This window comes from Chanodichthys erythropterus, chromosome 7 (genome assembly GCF_024489055.1).
Source record: "Chanodichthys erythropterus isolate Z2021 chromosome 7, ASM2448905v1, whole genome shotgun sequence".
Taxonomy (NCBI): Eukaryota; Metazoa; Chordata; class Actinopteri; order Cypriniformes; family Xenocyprididae; genus Chanodichthys; species Chanodichthys erythropterus.
In genome coordinates, this window is record NC_090227.1 from 8,821,791 (window position 1) to 8,842,326 (window position 20,536).

Consider the following 20,536-nt stretch of genomic DNA (forward strand, 5'->3'; position numbering starts at 1 on the left):
TAATGCTTTTTTTTTCAGTTGGTCAGAACAAAAGTGGCAGACATGTTGCTTACTTGTTCAGAAGACATTTTCCGGTGAAAATTCTTATTTTGGTCATTCTTCCAAGAAGCAGAATTTGTGCTTCCGAAGTACACCGATGTGGTGACTGACTGACAGCAAACATTAGATTCATCCGCGCTGAGGAGCCGTGCCGATGCACAACCCACGTAAAGATGATAATCCCACAAATATCTGCAATTGCAGGTTTCAAACAGAGATGGCGACAAAGAGGAAAAACTTACGGACTGCAGCTTTAAATAATAAAATCTTAATATTTGTGTAAATGCACTTGAAGTACATACACATTAAATAAAAGTATGAGTTTATATTTACTTATAGAACTATATGTCATCATACATCAAACTTCTCCAATATACAGTACTGAAGTTTTGCCTAATGAATGCATTTGACCAAAATTTGGGATGACTGACAGTGATAACCATGACAACGAAAAGAACAGAAAATCTAATATGTCTATATATATATATATATATATATATATATATATATATGCCTTGGAAATTTCATATCTACAAAGGTGTGCCTTGGGATTAACTCCAGAACTAGAGCATCCTTCACATGTCATCTCAATAATAAAAAAAAAATGTTGCCATGGATGGTTTAAATTTTTGCTTTTTTGTTTTCTTAGCCAAGCACTATATTCTTGGCACAAAATCAAATATAGCCCTCCTCTCGGGTAACACCATCAGTCAAACATGGTGATAACAGTATTACGTTCTGCATTTCTGTTTGCAGGAGAAACTAGAAAGCTTGTTCGCATCAAGGAAAAAGACAAGTACACAAACATCCTTCAGCAGAATCCGTTTTGGTCAGCCAAACATCTGCGTTTAGGCCAAGATTTACTTCCCTACAGGAAAGCACAATTCATAAATATGATGAATTTCCCATCCTTCAACACTGAAGGATTACTGGAAACCAAGCGCAAATCTGTCTGCAGCTGGTTTCTGCTTTAATCAATAAACAAAAGCACAAACAAATGAATGTCACTACAGATTCCCGAGAGATCACGCAAACTTTCTCTTTCTTTCTAATTTGAAAATGTCACGTTTAGTTAAACACATGCCAGATATGCAGGATGTTGGCATGTGATTTGAAAGCAGCATTAAGGATTACAGTTCTGAGGAAATGATGAAACAATTAAAAACCTGTAAAAAAGATTTGTTGTCTTCTTACAGTCTACAAGTGCTTATTCATTCCCCTCTCTCGCTTTGTCTAAAGAGTACATCAGCAAACACACATGATTACTTTATATTACCTTGTTTAGTTTTGTTTTTTGACAACATGACAATTTTAGCTATTTTAGATAGCAGACACCCAAAGCCCAAAGCATACCTTGCTTATCCATGTTACAGACAGTGTGTGCGGTTTAAATGGCACACTCAATGTGCATTTGCGGTCTTATGGACTTATATTGGGTGCTGTGTGCATGTGTCTGTTAAGTGCACAAGACAATAGGTTTTCCCTTTTTTTATTTTAAAGGGCCCGGTATGCTTCAAATGAAATCAGGCCAAAGCGAAGTTCGTTTTGTGTTCTTTTTGGAAGTTCGAAACGGCTTGCCAAAGCAAACTTTCAGGAAAAGTGTCATTCTCCTACGCTGTTTCACAACCATTATAAAACTTGGAGGACTAAGTATATTTTTAAATATATCTCTGATTGTGTTCATCTGAAAGAAGATAGTCATATACACCTAGGATGGCTTGAGGGTGAGTAAATCATGGGATAATTTTCATTTTTGGGTGAACTACCTCTTCAAGTTGGGCAGATCCAGATGGATGGACAAAATTCATATTTTAAAAAATGGACTAAAATTGAATTGAAGTTGAATTGAAAACAAATTCTTTCTCTTTGTTTCTCTCTCTAAGATTCACTCAGTGACTCACCATGTCTTTGAAACTGCCCAGTACAGCAGTGGTCAGGATCCCAAACACAAAGGCCAGCAGGTTGAGGGCGGTTAGGATCCAGAGGAGAACATACAGAGAAAGGACATCCTGACAGCTCTGCACACCAACAAACTCATAGTAATTGTTCAGATATCCTCCACTGGAAAAGAAAGCAAGCAGGAAAATCATGGTTATGGTATTACATGTTTATGTGCCATTTCATGTTAATAACTAATTTATTGTAGTGGTTCATGCCATGCTCAAATGGTGCAAAATGATTTATGTGCTCCTTTTTTAATACTTACAGTTAGGAATTTAAACCCTTTAGTTTACCCAAAATATGAATAATAGTAATTTGCCTTAGATCTCTTTTTTGCTATGCGATGGACAGATCACTTATTGCGTTATTTATGAGTGTTTCTTTAAAGTATTTGTATGTGTCTTCAAAAATATGTGAATTACTTACTTGGCACAATCATACAAATCACAACAGTAACACGTTCCACTGCGAACTTTCATATTACAGGACTCAGTTAGTCCTTGACAGGGAACCTACAAAACAATTGAGCATCATTTAGAAATTAAATTTATATTCTAATCTCAGTTATCAGTACCAAATTTGTGTTGCACACATTTTCTTAAAGCTATCATTTCTTCTTTCTACTTTCACATTAACTACTATTATAATAATAATAATATATAGTGCTAAATAACTGAAATGTCAATTCAACTGCTGGGGATTTAAATCAGGAATTAGCTTAAATTTAGAGTACTTTTTGACCCATTTAAGTAGGTCTTAATTACAACTTCATATGCAATTTTATAATTAATTCTACTGTCTTTGAAATATGTGTACTGTTATGTACTGACAAGCATTTGATAAACCAAAATATACTTTAATGCCAATTAATTTTTTTTTTTCGATTTAAATATGTTTGAAATTAGACATTTGGAATGACAAAGTTGCATTTTAGTACATTTGAGAAATATATTAACTTTTTAAATGTAATACTGAATAACACATTACAGTTAAAATTACAATCAAGTACTTTACATGTGATTTAAGTGTCTAAAATAAGTGTACTTTTTTAAAGCATGACAAAGATGACTAAAATGAATTAAAATGTACTTTCAAAAAGCCTTTAATTTGACATTATTACAAAGTCAGCTTAGAAGTGTACTTAAATGGGTTAAAAAAAACAGTCATAAAAGCGTTCTTTCTTTAAATACACTTAAGTGTCCTATTATTGAATTAATACTATCTTATCTGCAAGTAAATTTTAAAAATATTCCTTTAAGATTTGAAGTATACTACAAGTGCACATTCAATAAAGTTAACCATACTTCTTTTTCCACAAGGGATATTTTACAGAAACTAATGTAAACCTAGAGAATTTGACTCACTGTAGCGTAGTAGTTCTCATAGATGTAACTATTACCACTGGTGTAGAACTGACATCTTCCTGCCTTCATTGGACGCATATCCTGTTAACAGAGTGTAAGAAATGTCTTCAGTTTGTCTTTTTCCTTTGGAAATGTTTCACCTTTTTTTCTTTAATATATTTCCTTTTTTGGAGTGACGAGATACAGTAGAATGGCTTTTTTTTTGGAGAGGCTCACAGTGGGATTTTATTATCACCACACCTAGAGTATTCCTTCAATCCCATAATTCTTCTCTTTATGGGCCACATCCGTGCTGCTAAGACAGATGATCTGTCCTCTGAGTTTTTACACAAGTACTAAAGAGCGCCAGCATCCACAGAGTTCAGTGACTTCCTCATCCCTCCAAATGCAGCCCTTGGATGTATTTTGACACTGATATCTGTGACTGGTTGCATAAACTGTTTAGACTATAGTCTTACAAGTTAGTCATCTTTTTTTTTTTTTTTCTTCATGGCTCGTTGTAACTTGTAAAAGTCAGTTTCATAGAAAGGTAGATTAATCTAATTTGAATCCAGTTTACACAGTCTTGGCTATGTTCATGCTACTGGCTTCTGGTCTGAACATTTTATGATTGTGTAGATGCAAGAATTCATATCTCCAGTATAGTACCCTTTGGTTTCTATAGCATTGCTAAATGGTAGTTGATTGGTAGGCAGTTGATTAGGTGGTTTTATGCAAAATTGTTAATGGTTAATGTACTCACAATGTTGAGTAAGATGAAAACACCATCAACCACAAGACACAGGAAGCTGGAAATGATACCAAAACTCAGGAACACAATGGCTGCAACCAGCTGGACAGAAAAAGAATGGATTACAGATACAAATTTACATTTGGATTATTGCAACATTACATGTTTTTGGTACATTTCCCCCAAAATACATAACAATATTTAAAAATATTAATTTCATGGAATCTATTCATATTTAATAATTTTTTTCTGTTAATTAAAAAATGAATAATTAATAATAATTAATAAATTGTATTACAATTTTCATGCTCTAAATCACTAGGCTGTACAGTATGTGGTCTTCAAGATGCAAAGAATATATTAGCCTATAATGTTGTCAAGGTAATGACATTTTTCCTGTTGTCATACAAATAATTGCTATAAATTTATACTAATCGCTAATGTTAATGTCATTTACAATGAAGCTTAAAGGATTAGTTCACTTCAGAAATAAAATTTCCTGATAATGATATGTCTTTCTTTTTTCAGTCGAAAAGAAATTAAGTTTTTTTTTTAAGGACAACATTCCAGGATTTTTATCCATATAGTGGACTTCACTGGGGTACAATGGGTTGAAGGTCCAAATTACAGTTTTAGCCACGCATTACGTAATCTCGTTGGAAACGTCACGGGTAACAGTGGAGGTACAGATCCAGTGTTTACCAAGTGAATGTGTCATGAGTCAGGTTTGATTACTCTTGTTTTGGGTATCTTTTCCTTCTCTCTTTCATCTTTCATTGGTCTCAGCTGTTTCCCCTTACCTCTGACGCACGTGCTCTCGTGCACGCACCTGTTCTTTGTCTTCGCGCTAATTGCGCTGCTTATTTCTCCCTGCTCTTTGTCCTTGTCTGCGTCCGGGAATTGATGTTTGTGAGTAACACTTGCTCCTTGTAACCTCGCTAAATCTCTGTTCGTGTGTGTCTTAGCAGTCTGTTTTCTGAGTCTGAGTTCCAGTCCCGGTCCCAGTCCACACCCCAGACTGGATTCCTGCTGAACTGTGAGCCGGTCGTCTGGCGTGGACGTTGCTATCCGGCACTTTACCTTTACCCGCCACTTATGGGACCGACCGTGCAAAGGTTGCATTTGTTATTTCTCTGCTGACAGGGAGAGCGCGAGACTGGGCCACGGCTGTCTGGGAGGCGGAGGCGGTATGCTGTCAGTCCTTCTCTGCGTTCCGGGAGGAGATGGTAAAGGTTTTCGACCGCTCCGTTAGCGGACTCGAAGCATCCCGCCAGCTCACTGTCTTACACCAGGGAGGACGCTCAGTTTCTGATTTCTCCATAGCGTTTCGTACTCTGTCAGCTTGATGTGAGTGGAATGAGCTCACCTTGATGGAGGGATTGTGTTCTGAGATTAAAGACAAGATCTATGCGCGAGAAGTCCCCACTGCCCTCGATCAGCTGGTGGATTTGGCCATCCGTTTGGAGAAGTGTGCTGACCTCCAGCGCCGTGCCCGTGGCACCCAACAGGCTCAATCTTCACCCCAGCCTGGACTAGCGACTGTTTCGTTTGAAGCCGCTCAGTTTCCTGAGCCCATGCAGACGGCTGGAATTTGCATTTCGCCTGCTGAACGTCAGCATCAAGCCCTCCATCACCTTTGCATGTACTGTGGGCGTTCGGGACCCCTGGTGGCTGTTAGCCCACTAAAAGAGAACGTTCGCCAGTAGACCGGGGGATACTGTCGAGCGCTGTTTCTAGTTCTTCTCCCGTCAAATCAGTCACCACTCTGCCCGTTGTGCTCCGGTGGGCAGGAACGACTACTACATGCCAAGCTCTCATTGATTCTGGGTCTGAGGGAAATTTTATGGACGAGCAGTGCGCTCGTGAGAAGAGGATCCCTTTGTTGAAACTCGACGACCCTACTCCTGTGTTTGCGATAGACAGCAGTGAGCTGCCAAGTATACACTTTATTACTGCACCTATGAGTCTCATCATCTCAGGCAACCACCAAGAGACTATTTCTTTTTCTGTTTTTCATTCTACTATTGCCCCTATTGTTTTGGGTCCTCCTTGGCTCGTTCAACATAATCCTCAAGTTAATTGGTCACAAGGAACCATTCAGTCTTGGCATTTGTCTTGTCATGTCCAATGTCTTGTATCTGCTGTGTCTCCTGTCTCTTCTGTATCTGTGTTGCAGGAGGAGCCTGGTGATTTGTCCGGAGTGCCGGAGGAGTATCACGATCTGCGGGTGGTCTTCAGTCGTTCACGGGCTGCGTCCCTTCCTCCTCACCATCCGTATGATTGTAGTATAGAACTACTTCACGGGACTACCCCTCCCCGCGGTCGTTTATACTCTCTTTCACGCCCTTTCACGGCAGTTTGGTTCCACTGATGACGCCTCTTCCTCGGAGCCCATCCTACCGGAGGGCTGAGTGGTGGCAGGCGTTTCCTGGGGAATCTAGAAACAAGTCAAGACCGCTCTTACCGGTGTTTCTATTCCGAGACTATGTCCTCCTAATCAATTGTTTATTCCACCGACCATGGGGCCCGCTGTCCTCCGATGGGGTCATTCCTCTAAGCTGGTAGTCCATCCAGGGGTTAGAGGAACCCTAGCGTCCACAAGCCAACGATTCTGGTTGCCTTCCAGAACACGCGACGTGCGGCGTTTTGTTTCTTCGTGTCCCGTGTGTGCTTAGACAAAGTTGAATAATTCTCTGCCCGCCGATCTCCTTAGACCCCTTCCCATTCTGTCTCGTCCATGGTCACATCTGGCCATGGACTTCGTTACTGATCTGCCTGCTTCTAACGGTAACACGGTCTTCCTCACTATTGTCGATCGCTTTTCTAAGGCAGCCCATTTCGTACCGCTTAGTAAACTCCCTTCCGCCAAGGACACCGCGCAATTATTGTTGAGAATGTTTTTCATTTGCATGGACTCCCTTCTGACATCGTCTCGGACAGAGGTGCCCAATTTGCTTCACAATTCTGGAGGGAATTTTGTCGCTTAATTTGGGCTACTGCCAGCTTGTCCTCGGGTTTTCACCCCCAGACAAATGGTCAAGCAGAACGTACCAACCAGATTTTAGGACGCATGCTTCGTACTCTGTCAGTACGGCACTTTACCTACTGCTCGCGCTTCTCTCCAGTGGGACTACAGATGTGGACTTGTGACTCGGGCGACCGCTGTTGTTTCTGTTGCTCGCCAGCTGCAACATACCTGTTTCTCTTCGCCTGCCAGAACTTTTTCTGTTTGTTTTGTGGAAACTCTAATAAATTGTTTGCAAGCTCCTTTCACCTCTGGGTCTTCCAGGCTCCCCTGACAGAATGTGCAAAGATTAAGCCAAATGCCCTTTACAAAAAATTTAAAACAACAATGTCGGACGATTTTGAAGTTGGAGAAGAAAATGAGGTGGAGTTTTTCACCCTACCGCAGTACTTCTGCTTATGTCACGCATGACCATTCCAATGTGATTATGTAATGTGTTGCGCATCGCAGAGCTAATGCGAGTTGAGCATTTGTGGTTAAAAGTATATACATTTAAATTTTTTTTAATAGAAAATGACCAATTGTTTCGCTAGATAAGACCCTTATTCCTCGCCTGGAATCATGTAGAGCTCTTTGAAGCTGCACTGAAACTGCAATTTCAACCCGCTGAACCCCACTTAAGTCCACTATATGGAGAAAAATCCTGGAATGTTTTCCTCAAAAATCATAATTTCTTTTTGACTAAAGAAAGAAAGACCTAAACATCTTGGATGACATGGGGGTGAGTAAATTATCAGGAAATTTTAATTCTGAAGTGAACTAATGCTTTAATAAACATCCACCTTAAGACATTTATTCACTTCCAACTTTAAATCATACAGTAAAATGTATAAGACTTTGTAAACAAATACTGCACAGGGTGAAATGACATGAATAATATTCCATGCATTAAAAGATTTATACATTACTGTTGTCTTTTAGGCCCACTTCGACGAAGCTTCGGATTTTATCAAAAAATATCTTAATTTGTGTTCTGAAGAAGAACGAAGGTCTTATGGGTGTGGAACGACATGAGGGTGAGTAATTAATGATAGAATTTTAATTTTTGGGTGAACTAACCCTTTAAATACACTAAAGCACTGAAAAAGTGCATATTTATGCATGGCTGAAATTTTAAACATGCAATGATCAGTCATCTTAAATAATCGCGATGGGCCTAATATTATATATCACACAGCTTCATTTGATATGAACTTTACTGTTGCAAATACCTTTCATTTTTTTATACACATTCATATATGTGCACATACACACAGTCTTTGTCTTGTCCAAAGCCTATACATTTTTATGTGATTCCTGGGGGCACAATAAAAACTCATCTGGCTTTGAAACTAGCCATAAATTACACATAACTGACTGCAATGACTCAACCAAATGTCACAGTGTATTTATTTTAACATGCAAGATGATATCCACAGGGACAGATCCCTTCTCAGCTGATCAGAGATAGACTGCCAAGAGAAGCTGAACCCACCAACAGAGAGACATATGCATATCAAGAAAAAAGGAGAGGCAGGAACAGAACAGAGACAGTAAATGGACATACTGTATGAAGGTCAATAGAGGTTTAGAAAGATTAACAGGAAGGAAAATAAAAGGTCAAGGTTTACGCTTAGACCTGTGCTTCTTGTTCAGTTAAGTGAAATCTATATCATATGTGAATCACTGTTCAAAGATGGGAACGAGGAAGATATATTCAAATTAAACAAGACACACTCATTCATGTTTCTGGCAAAATAATAATCTTTCGGTATGGTATGCCTTGTTTTTAACTGACTCTTCACTAAGCTCCGCCCCCCTTGGGGCATGACTATCTGTTTGTCTGACCAACGGCAGATGTGGGAATGTTCAGGAAAACTGTTTGAAAATTGTTATTTTAGTAATTCCATTTGGTGATGCTGAAATCATTTCAGCTTTAAATTACCATTGCATGATTAAAAACTGTAGAGACTGCATGGATATCACAGTCAACTGAAAAAAGAGAAGCCTCATTTGAAGACACCATGAATTCAAATAGACAATTCTTATTGAGAGTGACTCTTGAAGGACCAGCACCACATCCTCTTGTACCACTGTTTGAAGAATATATCTTCCAGAATCTGGCAGTAAGTTTTGGAAGATCATTCTTAGTCCATCTCTGCAAGACCGACTTTTCAGGTTAGGAGATGGACTAAAAATGACCCCCCAAAACTCGCTGCCAGATTCTGGAAGATAAATTCTTCAAACAGTGGTACAAGAGGATGTGGTGCTGGTCCTTCAAGAGTCACTCTCAATCTGTCTGTCTATAAAGCCTATGAAAAAAACAGTATTCATGTATTTTACAATACTTCAGCTTGTTATTCTTATTAAGAGCGGGTCATTTTTTAGGATTCTACCTAACCTAAGTCTCTGACATCCTGACACCTTGCACTTCTGGAGACTCCAGGTAGGTTGCAGTTCTGGAAAATGGAGACTAAAGGGTTCCTGATGGTTTCACTTAATTCTTGACCTAAATTCTTAATTATTTTGCAGTTAACATGTGTCTTTTCTTCTCCACCTGTTTTTGTCTGACCCTGCTGACCCAATGAGCATTTTGCTGTCTTGCTGACTTTGCAATTTCTAGTATTGCATCCTTCTCTTGGTCATTTTATAATTTTTGACTTTTCAGTCTGAGTTAAATCTCTTTTTTGGCCCATTTTTTTCTTTAAAAGAAAATCTGCCTAATAATTAAGCACACCTGAATATAAGGCCTTTTTCACTTCCAGCCTTCCTTAATTATATATCATTTATAAATAATTAAATACAAACACAATAGTACACAGCAAAATCACCAGAATTCAATCATCTCTGCTTAGAGCACATAAGGTCCCTCTCTACATAGTGTTAAAGGAGGATTGTGTTTTCTTCAGAGATTATGCTTGTTAACATCACTTAATGAATTGCTCAATTATCTCATTAACTATAACTCTACTTCAGTGTTAACACTATTTAGAGAGGGACCATATGTACTCCGAGCAGAGTTGATTTAACTGTGGTGATTTTGCTGTGTAGTTATTAAGATTGATGTGGTTTGGAATTGGTAAAATGTGCTTGGGAAAAAAAAATGATCAGAAAATCGACTTGCCTAATAATTCTGCACACGGTGTAATGGTGGATTTGATGATGGATTTTAATCATTTAAAGGATTAGTTCACTTTAAAATGAAAATTACCCCAAGATTTACTCACCTCAAGCCATCCTTGGGGGGCAGGGAGCGTGAGATTTAAAGGGGCCGCAGCCTGTATAGTTAATAATGCCCCAAAATAGGCCATTAAAAAAATTAATTTTAAAAAATCTATGGGGTATTCTGAGCTGAAACTTCACAGACACATTCAGGGGACACCTTAGACTTATATTACATCTTGTGAAAGAATGTTCTAGTGAACATCTAGTCAATGTTCTAAAGTGAACTAATACTTTAAGATTGAAAGTCTGGGACAGCAATAAAACCTATGAATTAAAGGGACTTGAAAAGGCATTTTCTCAGGTAGAAAAAAAAAAATTATGAATTGGTTTGTTCTAATAAAAATCCATTTATGGAATATATAAGTGCCTAAAGTTGAAGAACCACCCAAATGTTGATTTTAGAATGAGGCATTTCTTAAGATTTTCCATTTTTTTCCATCTCAACAATTAGTAATTGTGTTCACTGGGAATCGAGCCATAGCAAATTGAATCAAATGTCCTTGAATGTCCGTGATGGTTTCCATCAATATGCTCTGGGAATCAAGACACAAGATTATAGATGGAGAGCAACTTCTTTTGTACCATTGTTGAGTTGGGACATTTAATTTCTGCCATAACATCAACTACAGTAAGTTTTAAGATGTTGGTTGACCACCAACAAACCAAACTGTCTCAAACTGCTTCCACCAACTGCTTCAGATGGTCGCTGAAAACTCTACTCCTATACAACAACCACTAATGCCTGAAGAAACATCACATCCTTGTGGAAATTTTCATGGTTTTGTTCTTTAAATGCCTGAAATATGTGCCATGTTTCCTAAGAGCTTGGTAATTATCAAAACATTAGGTTTGTTTTTTTAAAAAGCCTGGGTTCAGATTTCTTTAGAGTAGAGGGATATTTTTCATTTAGAGCTACTAATGCATTTGTTTTTGATTATGTAATTATATGGCTCCAAAACAAAATTCAGCATGACAAACAAAGTTTTATTGGTGATTATCTAATCACATTATATCAGCAATGAAAGAGTTTATTTTAGTGAGTTGTATTCATATAAAGTGAAATAATTGTTTATTGGTGCCAGGAAACTGATATAATTTCAGCAAGTAGCACATGTAAACAAAACTCAGAAACACAACAAATGTAGCTGCCGCACATTAGCTTTTTTTAGACCTCACACACCAAATAATTTAGCTACTATTATCTTATTATTTAGCTACTATTATCTTTTTGAACATCATACCTAAAAATAATATTCCATATTCTCTGTTCCTAAAGAGTGTGGTTGGAATCCAATGAGCAAAAAATGTAGCTCTTCAAATCTGCCTTTTCAAATCTGTGTAAATGTGAGGAAAGACACAGATAGTAATGCCATCTTAAATCTGACCAGACAGCAAAACCCCAAACCTATAGCATGTCTTTTCACACATAAAGATATTAGTCAATCATAAATTTGGATAAAACTGGGGTAGTGTCAAAATATTGTCTGTACCACTGGCTGGGCAGCTCTGAGCAATATGATGAATGATTCCAGTTACATTTCCACTTTAGCACAAATAATTCCCAGCCTGGATCTGCTGTGTGCACGACCTGAAGTGTTGTGATGATGGTTTTCTAGTATAGTACAGTATTTTTCAACAAGCCTTTTACATTAGCAAGGTAAATTACGCTAGCTAACTAATTCAAACTCCTACAATATATTGGTTTAGTACTCATAGTATTACATCAATTAATGTCTTTGTAGCTAGTTTGCGAATTGTAACTTTCTATGATATAGATAATAATTAGGTAAACAATGAAGATGCTCACATGATATAGAATCTATGAATAGTCTGTGGACAAAAATTGAAATAAATACATTTTTTAAAGAGAAATAATTGATGGGAATGCTATTCTGAAATAAATAGATGGAATCAAAAGATCTAAAAATATTATTGGCATCAACCAACAATCAAGTATTCCTGATTTAGACAGTTCCTTCTGATCTTAAAGAAATAGCTCACCCAAAAATTAAAATTCATCATTTAGTCCCCCTCGTGTTGTCCAGTATACCTGTATGACTTTCTTTCTTCTATGGAGCAAAAATAAAGATATTTTGAGAAACGTCATTGTTTCTTTTTCTTTCTTTTTTTCATCTATGCCAGGGCTGGGCAAACTCGGTCCTGGAGGGCCGCTGTCCCTGCAGAGTTTTGCTCCAACCCTAATCAAACACACCTGAACCAGCTAATCAAGGTCTTCAGGATTGCACACAGGTGAATTTTGTCAGGGTTGCAGCTAAACTCTGCAGAACAGTGGCCCTCCAGGACCGAGTGTGCCCACCCCTGATCTATACAATGGAAATCAATGATCACCAAGTTACCAACATTCTTCAAAATATATTTTTGTATACCAAGCCTGCCACACAAGTCCTGAAAAGTGAAGCCAAAGTGTCTCTATCACCCCCAGGTGGCTGGAAGCAGTTCAGGTCATAAACCCCGCCCTGTCCATGAAATGTAATGGGATGCGAGACAAACGAAACAATCAATTTATACTTTAAACCTTTTTTTACAAAGACGTTTTTTTTTATCATGCTGGTGTCAGTTCAAGTGTTCGTTCTTTAAATAAGTTTGGTTTTGTTATTTATTTGATGCTATAAAAATGGGGGTGAGACGTCATGATTGACAGCTTCTCTGAGTGAAGTAGTCACTGAGGCGGCAACTTTTTTCTGGATCTACCTGAGGAGATTGAAGCTTTAACTTTAATTTCTACATTTCCATAACTGTTTATTTCACACTGACATAACGAGTTGTTCTGAGTTTGGACCGGACCTTGATATTGCAGCTTCACTTCGTGCTCACTACTGCACAGACTCGTGCTCCACGTTCACTATATGCAGACTCGAGACTCAAGATGTCAATATTGGCACACTGGTGGCTTCAGTTACTACAATGGAAGAGAGTGAAGGTGTGTCGTTCATATGTTTTTTTACAGTCTATGATATATACAGATTTGGAACGATATGAAGATGAGAGAATGATGACAAAATACTCATTTCTGAATTAACTTTCCCTCTAACGTTCCTTCGTAAACTGCAGTACCTCAACAGCCTGTCCAAAGAACACAGGTTCTGTCTGTCCGCAGAAACAAGAGACAAGATTTTCAACTTTAGCCAAGCTCCTGTGGAATTGGAGTCTATAGCCTTTTAAATGACCAAATACACTCTTTCTGGGATAACAAATGTGTTCTGTTCTATGAACTGTTTCTCGCCAATACTTTGGAATTACAGGCTATGAAATTCCCATCTGCTGTGAAACATTCTTCTCATTTGTCTGAACACTTTCTGCTGTACTGAATGTTCTTTTTCTCTCCACCTCACCCAGCATGTATGTTTTTCCTATAACTTCTCAGACATGTAACAGTTCGTATCTGGTTTCAGCCTTTTATGTTAGTAGCATCTTTTCCAGACATGTTCAGCATGCTACTGAAGCTGGACCATGATGAACAGAGACCTTTTCCAGCTAATACTCATGTCTCCTCCACCCAGAATGCCTAGAAGTGCCTAGATCATTCACCACCAACACCTTAGCAACCACACAGCAATACCCTGGCACTGTTTGCATTTTACACTCACAAGCACCAATGACATTTATATACATTCCCGCACAAAAAAATAAAGTCGCTGTTTGGATTAAAAAGGCAAATACTTAAGAGTCTATGACTGGATCATTATCAATGTGATTATTGTTCTTTTAACAGTTCTTTGAACCCTTTTTGATGGAGTATGTAGCTTTTTTTTCTTAAACAACAATGTAGGAAGATTCATCATGGCTATATTCCAGGATGAAAAAGCCAAGATTCATCAGGCTCAAACTGTGAAAGAATGGTTGGGAGGGAGCATGAAGGATCATTTTCACACATGAATTGGCAGGGGCACTATTTTAACGATCTAAGTGCATGGTCTAAAGCGCACGGCGCAAGTGCATTAAGGGTGTGTTCGAATCCACTGTTGCTAGTTTAATGATGGGAAAAATGGTTGTTGCACCCAGCACATGGTCTAAAAGGGTTGTACTGATTCCCCTGAAGGATTATTCCACTTTCAAATAAAATTTTTCTGATAATTTATCACCCCCATGTCATCCAAGATGTTCATGTCTTTGTTTCTTCAGTTGAAAAGAAATGAAGGTTTTTGATGAAAACATTCCAGGACTATTCTCCTTATAGTGGACTTTAATGGCCTCCAGACAGTTGAAGGTCCAAATTACAGTTTCAGTGCAGCTTCAAAGGGCTTTAAACAATACCAGACAAGGAATAAGGGTCTTATCTAGCGAAACAATCTGGCATTTTCGAAAAAATAGAAATAAACAAATGATCGCCTTCCAAGTGGTTCTGCCATTTCGCTTTCCGTATTCTTCAAAAGGTTACGCTGTATGTCCTACATCTTTCCTATCTTACGGAACAAATGCAGCGCCAGTTCCATTTTTTCCATAAGTTGAATAGGGAAGGGTAGGACATACAGCTTTTTGAAGAATACGAAAGTGCGGTTTTGGCGGAACCACTTGAAAGGCGATCATTTGTGTTTATAAAGCATATGCATTTACATTTTTTCCAAAAATGATCGATCATTTCACTAGATAAGACCCTTATTCCTCATTTGGTATAGTTTAAAGCCCTTTGAAGCTGCACTGAAACTGTAATTTTGACCTTCATCTGTCTGGAGGCCATTGAAGTCCACTATAAGGAGAATAATCCTGGAATGTTTTTATCAAAAACCTTAATTTCTTTTTGACTGAAGAAAGAAGGACATGGGCATCTTGGATGACATGGGGGTGAGGAAAATTTCAGGAAAATTTTATTTGAAAGTGAACTAATTCTTTAATGAGTAATGGGTGTGTTTTGGGCGTAACGTGCAATAAACCAATCAGAGTCTCATCTCCCATTCCTTTTAAAAGCCAGTTGCGCTCACGCCATGGAGGATTCTCTATTAATGTGTTGGAATTGCAAGCGGAAAAAGTGAACACTTCATATTTTAACCTCGCGCACGAGCAGACCATCTACGGGAAAAGCGGGATTCCACCAAAGCATTTTTATCTTTATGCACACAATAATAATCTTTTACATTGTGATCCTTTTATTTTTAATATTTGGCATGTTTCTGTGCTGCTGCGTGTCCCTGTGTGTGTAACAAGCAGAGTGTATGCGCGTTGTGCACCCCCATATAGGCGCATGTTACTACACTGCGTTCCAAATTATTATGCAAGAGACAAATCAGTAAGATTTCTGTTCAATAAACATTCAGATTTTAGTTTTTCTAAGAAAATGTTTGTTTGTTTATTTATCCATGTCTTTTTAGATAACTGGTATCAATCTCAGACAAAATAATTTGCCAGATCTATGGAAACCCTACTTAGAGGTTGTTCCACATTATTAAGCAAGTCACAGTTCTCATGCAATATGGGGAGGAAGAAAGATCTTTTTGAAGATGAAAAGCATGAAATGGTGCAATGTTGTGCAAAAGGCATGAAAACAACTAATATTGTGTGAAACTGAATGGAGATTATCAAATTATCATAAGATTTGAGTGATTTAGAGCACAGCAGAGCTCGGTCAGATAAAGGCTTATTAATGAAAGTTCCTGTCAAAAAAATGTATTGTATTAAAAGGGCAGCTATAAAAAAAAGCCAGTGTTGAGGTATTTGAAGCTGCTGGTGTCTCTGGAGTCTCAAGAAGCTCTCCATGCAGGCTGGCAGTTGTGCGTAAAGATGCATTTTAGACACCACTAACCAAACCTCACAAAGAGAAACATTTACAGTGGGTTTAGAAATACATGAAGACTCATTTTTAAATAGTTTTATTCACTGAATAATGCCGTACTACTACTGGATGGTCTAAATGGATGGATTCCTGGATGGTTGGTGAATGGCCACCACGTTCCAATAAGACTGCGATGTCAGCAAGGAGCTGGCGGGTGATGATTTGGGCTGGAATATTGGGAAGTGAGATGGAGGGTATTAAAATGACTTTTGCAAGATATGTGGAGTTCATAACTGTCCATTTTCAGCTATGGTATAAAAAGGAGGATAGTGCATAGTACAATGCACTATTGTACAATGCACTATGTACTATCCCATGCTGCAAAAAACACCACAGCAATAAAACTGTTTGTATTTCTACACCCACTGTAAATGTTTCTCTTTGTGAGGTTTGGTTTGTGGTGTCTAAAATGCATTTTTACGCACAACTGCCAGCCTGCATGCATGGTGAGGTTCTCAAGACTCCAGAGACACCAGCAGCTTCAAATACCTGTTTGCTGCTCAACACTGGCTTTTTTTATAGCTACCCTTTTAATACAATACATTTTTTTGATATGAACTTTCATTAATAAGCCTTTATCTGACCGAGTCATGCTGTGCTCTAAATCACTCACAAATCTTATGATAATTCGATAATCGGCATTCAGTTTCACACAATATTAGTTGTTTTCATGCCTTTTAAACAACATTGCACCATTTCATGCTTTTCATCTTCAGAAAGATCTTTCTTCCTCCCCATATTGCATGAGAACTGTGACTTGCTTAATAATGTGGAACAACCTCTAAGTAGGGTTTCCATAGATCTGGCAAATAATTTTGTCTGAGATTGATACCAGTTATCTAAAAAAACATGGATAAACAAACAAACAAACATTTTCTTAGAAAAACTAAAATCTGAATGTTTATTGTACTGAAATCTTACTGATATGTCAATTGCATAATTTGGAACGCAGTGTAATATGCGCCTATATGGTGGTGCTCTAAGTGATGTCACGCGTTTTTAGGCCAAAACATTTTTTGTCACATACAGCAAACATCTCCTCACTATCCACTAGCTGCCTTTCCCCTGAACACACTGTAAAAAAACGCGTTCTCTGTAGTCGCCACAAGCTCCAAAAACAGCAATAAAAACAAAATGGTGCAGCCTGGACCACAAAATATAATAAACATGCTCCAGCCAATAACCGACAAGAATGATTTTAAATGTGCGTTCATGACTGTTTCAGGAAGCACGGAAGGGAGGGGGAGGAGGAGGATGGGGAGGGTCTAGCTAGCCTCTGTTTTGTTTAACAACACTTTGAACGTCAACAGGAAGTTACTCCACCCAGGATCACTTAGAGCACCTTTAAATAACTAAAAGAATTTAAAAAATTGCGGAATTGACTTTAGATCAGGTTTCAGTTGGTCAATGGCGCAGTCTTATTTCAGTTGCCTCAAAACAGTAACGCGCCAACCATGTGCCTGAACACACCTCGTTTTCAGACCAGCACGCCCACGGCCGCACAAAGGGGTGCATGCATTTGCTATTTAAACAACATGGCTCAGGACGTGAAAATGATAACTGCATCAGGCTGAAACTAGCAAAAAACACTTGTGTCGCGCCTGCCGCCACATTGCGCCGGGTGTACGATAGGGCCCTAGATCTTAAATTCATTGAAAGTCTTTGGGATGTGCTGGAGTAGACTTTACAGAGTGCTGGACTCTTACATTGTCAAAACAAGCTTTTGACCAAAAATTGATGCACCTCTTGATGGAAATAAATGTTATTCAAGAGGTGCATTCATTTTTGGTAAAAAAAATTTACACACTCCATTATTTAGGGTTAAAAGAACTGTTCCCAAACATATAACATGCTAGAAACATAATAATAATAATCTAGTCATAGACTCTTAAGTATTTGCCTATTTAATTCCAAACAACTTTTTTTCTTTTTTTTTTCTTTTTTTTGGCTGGGCACAGACAGTGTATCTTTAGTGATCTATTTACTCTTCATGTCAAGTCTATCCTGTGACAGCAGTAAATCTGTGTATGATGTAGAATGTAAATATGCTGGGTTAAAAACAACCCAAGTTGGATTGAAAATGGACAAACCCAGTGAATGAGTTGTTTTAACCCAGCAGTTGGGTTAAATGTTTGCCCAACATGCTGGGCAAGTTTATTTAACTCAACCATTGTTTAAAAACTACTGTATTGCTTGCTTAAAGGGTTAGTTCACCCAAAAATGAAAATTCTGTCATTTATTACTTACTCTCGTGCATTTCCACACCCGTAAGACCTTCGTTGACCTTCAGAACACAAATTAAGATATTTTTGATAAAATCCAATGGCTCAGTGAGGCCACCATAGACATCAATAACACTCCCTTTTTCAATGCCCAGAAAGCTACTAAAAACATTTTTAAAACAGGTCATGTGAAAATAGTTGTTCAACCTTTATATTATAAAGTGACCAGAATATTTTTTGTGCACCAAAAATAACAAAATAGCGACTTTATTCCACAATATCTAGTGAAGTGCAATTTCAAAACACTGCTTCATGAAGCTTCGAATCTTTACGAATCATTTGTTTCGAATCAGTGGTTCAGAACGCGTATCAAACTTCCAAACTCACGTGAACTATTGAAGTTTCAAAACGCTTATGACGTAACCTGAAATCATGTGATTTTGGTGCTCTGAACCACTGATTCAAAACAAATGATTCGTAAAGCTTCGAAGCTTCATGAAGCAGTGTTTTGAAATCGCTTTTCACTAGATATTTTGGAATAAAGTCGCTTTTTTTTTTTTTTGTAAATGACAATTTTCATTTCTGGGTGAACTAACCCTTTAACAAGTTTAATGAATAATAATTGAACAATAAATATTTATCAAATTGATTATTAATAAATATTCACCTTTTAATTATTATTGTTGCCTCTAGTAATTATGTCTCATTTTTAATTTCCAACCTTTTTTGGGTTCATTTTAAGTCCCTCATATAGTCATTTTTAAACAATAGTTGAGTTAACGGGCAAACATTTAACCCAGGGGTAGGCAAGTTCGGTCCTAGAGAGCCACTGTCCTGCTGAGTTTAGCTCCAACCTTAATCAAACATACCTGAACAAGCTAATCAAGCTCTTCAGGATTACTAAGGCTATAGACAGCTGAAGTTTTTTTTTTCAGGGTTGGAGCTAAACTCTGCAGGACAGTGGCTCTCTAGGACCGAACTTGCCTACCCCTGATTTAACCCAACCACTGGGTTTGTTGGGTTGTTTTTAACCCAGCATTTTTTAGAGTGTAGTTAATGCTGGATCTGAGTATAGACGGACTGACACCAGGCCCATAAACACTGGGCAGGAAATCAGCTCAATGCTGTGTGTTCATTCCCTTTAGTATAGTGACCCAGAAAAGATGAGAGGAAGTGGTTCTGCCATTTACAAAAGTACAAGAGACAGAAATAAAGCGTGCCGGATTCGCCTGGAACACCAATCTGGAGCAAATCCTGTTGCTTGGACATGTATCTGTCCCAGTACACCTTTTTTAATCATTTTTTAAGTAGAAAATTTAAAGGTTCTGTTAAAAGTTGTAATAGCAGAATATATAACCTAACAAACAGCTACAAAGATACAATGTTCTGGCCTGTACTAGGGCATTAAAGTGTGGGTGGTCTGCTTACTTTGAACACTTTTCCTGAACATCATGTATGTATTAAAGAAAGTTGGTTTCTGTTAATACATGCAAAAAGTATTTTGTTCAAGTATAAAATGGATTGTTACATTGCAAAACACATCTGTGAGCCATTAAAGGAACCCATTATCTTCTGGTTATGCTCTATCAACAGCACTTCTGAAATGCTGCCGATTACCACAGACAATAATTGTGTCCATCGTTTTGTATAAACAAGCAAAAACATGCACAATAATGCAATTACAATGGGCCGTTGTACACATGATGCATAAATAAAATCATTCTGCTGGTAAAGGGAAAATTTAAACAACTTTACACAAACAATACAGATTTTTGGATGGATTAAGTGAATGAATTTAACAAAAATACAAGCTGCAAATTTTTGAATGAAACCCTCCAAAATGCTTTGGCCTGTGGGCCAAATGCGGCCCGGGGATGAATTTCAAATGGCCTGCAGCTTGTCAATCAAAATATATTATCTGTGGCCCGCCATGCATAATTTACAAATCGTGCAGTTTATGAATGTCAACATAAGGTGGCAGTACTAGATTTTAGACCAGGGAAACAACGTGGAACAATATAAGTTACTATAAGTTACGTTATAGTAATAACGTTACTATTCAACCAACAATTCAACAACATTTATCATGGATTTACTGTGGTAACACTAACTGTAACCTGTAAAATGTAGGTTAATATCTCATTTTCTGTCATTTTTAACCCTTAAATGCATGACTGTTTCGCCAGTCATTCTTACATATTCGGGTCTTTATCGACCCGGATC

The 20,536-nt window shown here is 37.9% G+C and overlaps 1 protein-coding gene across 1 annotated transcript in view; it reads right to left on the minus strand.

Moving 5' to 3' along the window:
* The window catches only part of LOC137022585 (transmembrane protein 255B), a 36,836-nt gene that overhangs the window by 8,083 nt on the left and 8,217 nt on the right, over positions 1–20,536 (minus strand). The window contains exons 4-7 of the mRNA XM_067388989.1: positions 4,087–4,176; positions 3,345–3,425; positions 2,407–2,492; positions 1,941–2,100 (exon numbers count right to left, since the gene is read on the minus strand). Coding sequence (XP_067245090.1) covers positions 1,941–2,100; positions 2,407–2,492; positions 3,345–3,425; positions 4,087–4,176 — 417 coding nt within the window. The remainder of the gene's footprint in view (positions 1–1,940; positions 2,101–2,406; positions 2,493–3,344; positions 3,426–4,086; positions 4,177–20,536) is intronic.